At 47.5% G+C, this 1744-nt stretch overlaps 1 protein-coding gene across 1 annotated transcript in view; it reads left to right on the top strand.

Moving 5' to 3' along the window:
- The window catches only part of FOXA1 (forkhead box A1), a gene marked incomplete at its 5' end in the record, with an annotated part of 864 nt that extends 374 nt beyond the window's left edge, over positions 1–490 (top strand). The window contains one exon of the mRNA XM_010021029.1: positions 4–490. Within this exon, the coding sequence (XP_010019331.1) occupies positions 4–490 (487 nt within the window). The remainder of the gene's footprint in view (positions 1–3) is intronic.
- Between the last annotated feature and the right edge of the window lie 1254 nt (positions 491–1744).

The following is a 1744-nucleotide window of genomic DNA, read 5'->3' on the forward strand; positions in this document are numbered from 1 at the left end:
CAGCTCCAACTCCCCCCTGCACAGAGGCCACAATAAACCCTCACAGCTGGACACCGCCACCTCCCTCTCTGGCTCCAACCCGTCCACCAGTCCCCAGTCTATGGACCACAGCGGATCGAGCACGGAACTAAAGACCTCGGCCTCGGCCGCCTCCTCCACCATCAGCTCCGTCCCCACCTTGGCCTCCGTCCCGCACCCCCCTCACTCCTTAGCCCACGAATCCCAGCTCCACCTCAAGGGCGATCCCCACTACTCCTTCAACCACCCCTTTTCCATCAACAACCTCATGTCCTCCTCGGAACAGCAACACAAGCTGGACTTCAAAGCCTACGAGCAGGCGCTGCAATATTCCTCCTACGGGGCCAGCATCCCAGGAGGGCTGCCCTTGGGCAGTGCCTCCATGGCGGGCCGGAGCAGCATTGAGCCCTCGGCCCTAGAGCCCTCCTACTACCAAGGTGTGTATTCCAGACCCGTGCTAAACACCTCCTAGCTCTTCATTCCCCGCCGCCGGGGCGAGCCCCTCTTCTCCCCCACCCCTCTTTTTCTTGGCTTCTCTCCTCCCTTTTCCTCTCCCTGCGCCAAACCGAGGTGTTTCCGCACGCTGCGTGCAAAGGACTGTTACTTTTCAATTCTCTCGCAAGGCGTAGTGTGTTGTTACGATCCGACACGACCTCCTGCAGAGCCGGCTGCGTCCTGCTTGTACATACCCGCCCGCCTGCCGCCCAGTCCCTCTCCCCGGAGGTCCCCCTAGTCTTTACAGGGTGTTATTAAAAAGAAGAAAAAATTGTTGAGCTTGTAAACTACTTGTTTGTGCTTTCCGCCCCCTTGTCTCCCCTCTTCTGTGCTCTAATCTCATGTAAGTTTACAGGTATGTGGCAATACTTTAACAATACGGAGATGAAGAAGCGAGTAGACATTTAAGACTTTTTTTTTTTTTAATTAAAAAGGCTTTGAAGGACAATACTGCTGTGAAGTAGCAAAACACTAAGAGAATCTCTGAGCAACAAGAGGACTATTTGCTTTCTCAGATCATCCTTTTGATACTTGCAAAATAAACCTTCGGCTACTACAACCCGCATACACCCAGATGCTGCGGGCCGGATCCTGCACTCCCGAGGGGACCAACTGGAGCTTTGGAGTGCAGGATACGACCCTTATTTTTTTCCCAAGTGTTACCTGTCTTGGGATGTAATATAAATTTAAAAGAGGTCACAGCCAGTTGGATTTTTTTTCTCCCCACATCTGTTACTGAAGATTCTCGTTCATCAGGAGCTCTCATCAACATGTGGATGACATGCTTATTTAATTTAAGTGTCTTCATTGTGTGCCAGCTAGAACTGTGTGTCCATAACAAGGTTATTTTCCCTTTTCCCCAGGAAACGTTGACTATTACACCAACACAAGGAAGAGAGGAGAGCTCTGTCTCTCTCCCCTTTTCCAACTTGTTTAATTTTTTTTTTTTTGTGGCCGTTTAATTATCTCCATCGTTAGCTTGTTTCATCCAGTGTTAATGCACTTTCCACAGTTTTACACGGTGTTAGCATAGCCAGACGGGTTTTATTATTATTCCTGTTCGCTGTTTCAATGTTCTTAATTTATTGCATGGTTTATATTTTTTTTCTTTCTTTACAGCTGGAAATTGCTTTAAATGACATTTAAAAAAGAATTACACGTGAATTTCAGAAATTTTGTTAATTTTATAAATGTGATTGTAATTGAAAAAATATTTTGATTTAAAACGATA

The sequence above is a fragment of the Nestor notabilis genome, unplaced genomic scaffold (genome assembly GCF_000696875.1).
Source record: "Nestor notabilis isolate BGI_N333 unplaced genomic scaffold, ASM69687v1 scaffold20038, whole genome shotgun sequence".
NCBI lineage: Eukaryota > Metazoa > Chordata > Aves > Psittaciformes > Psittacidae > Nestor > Nestor notabilis.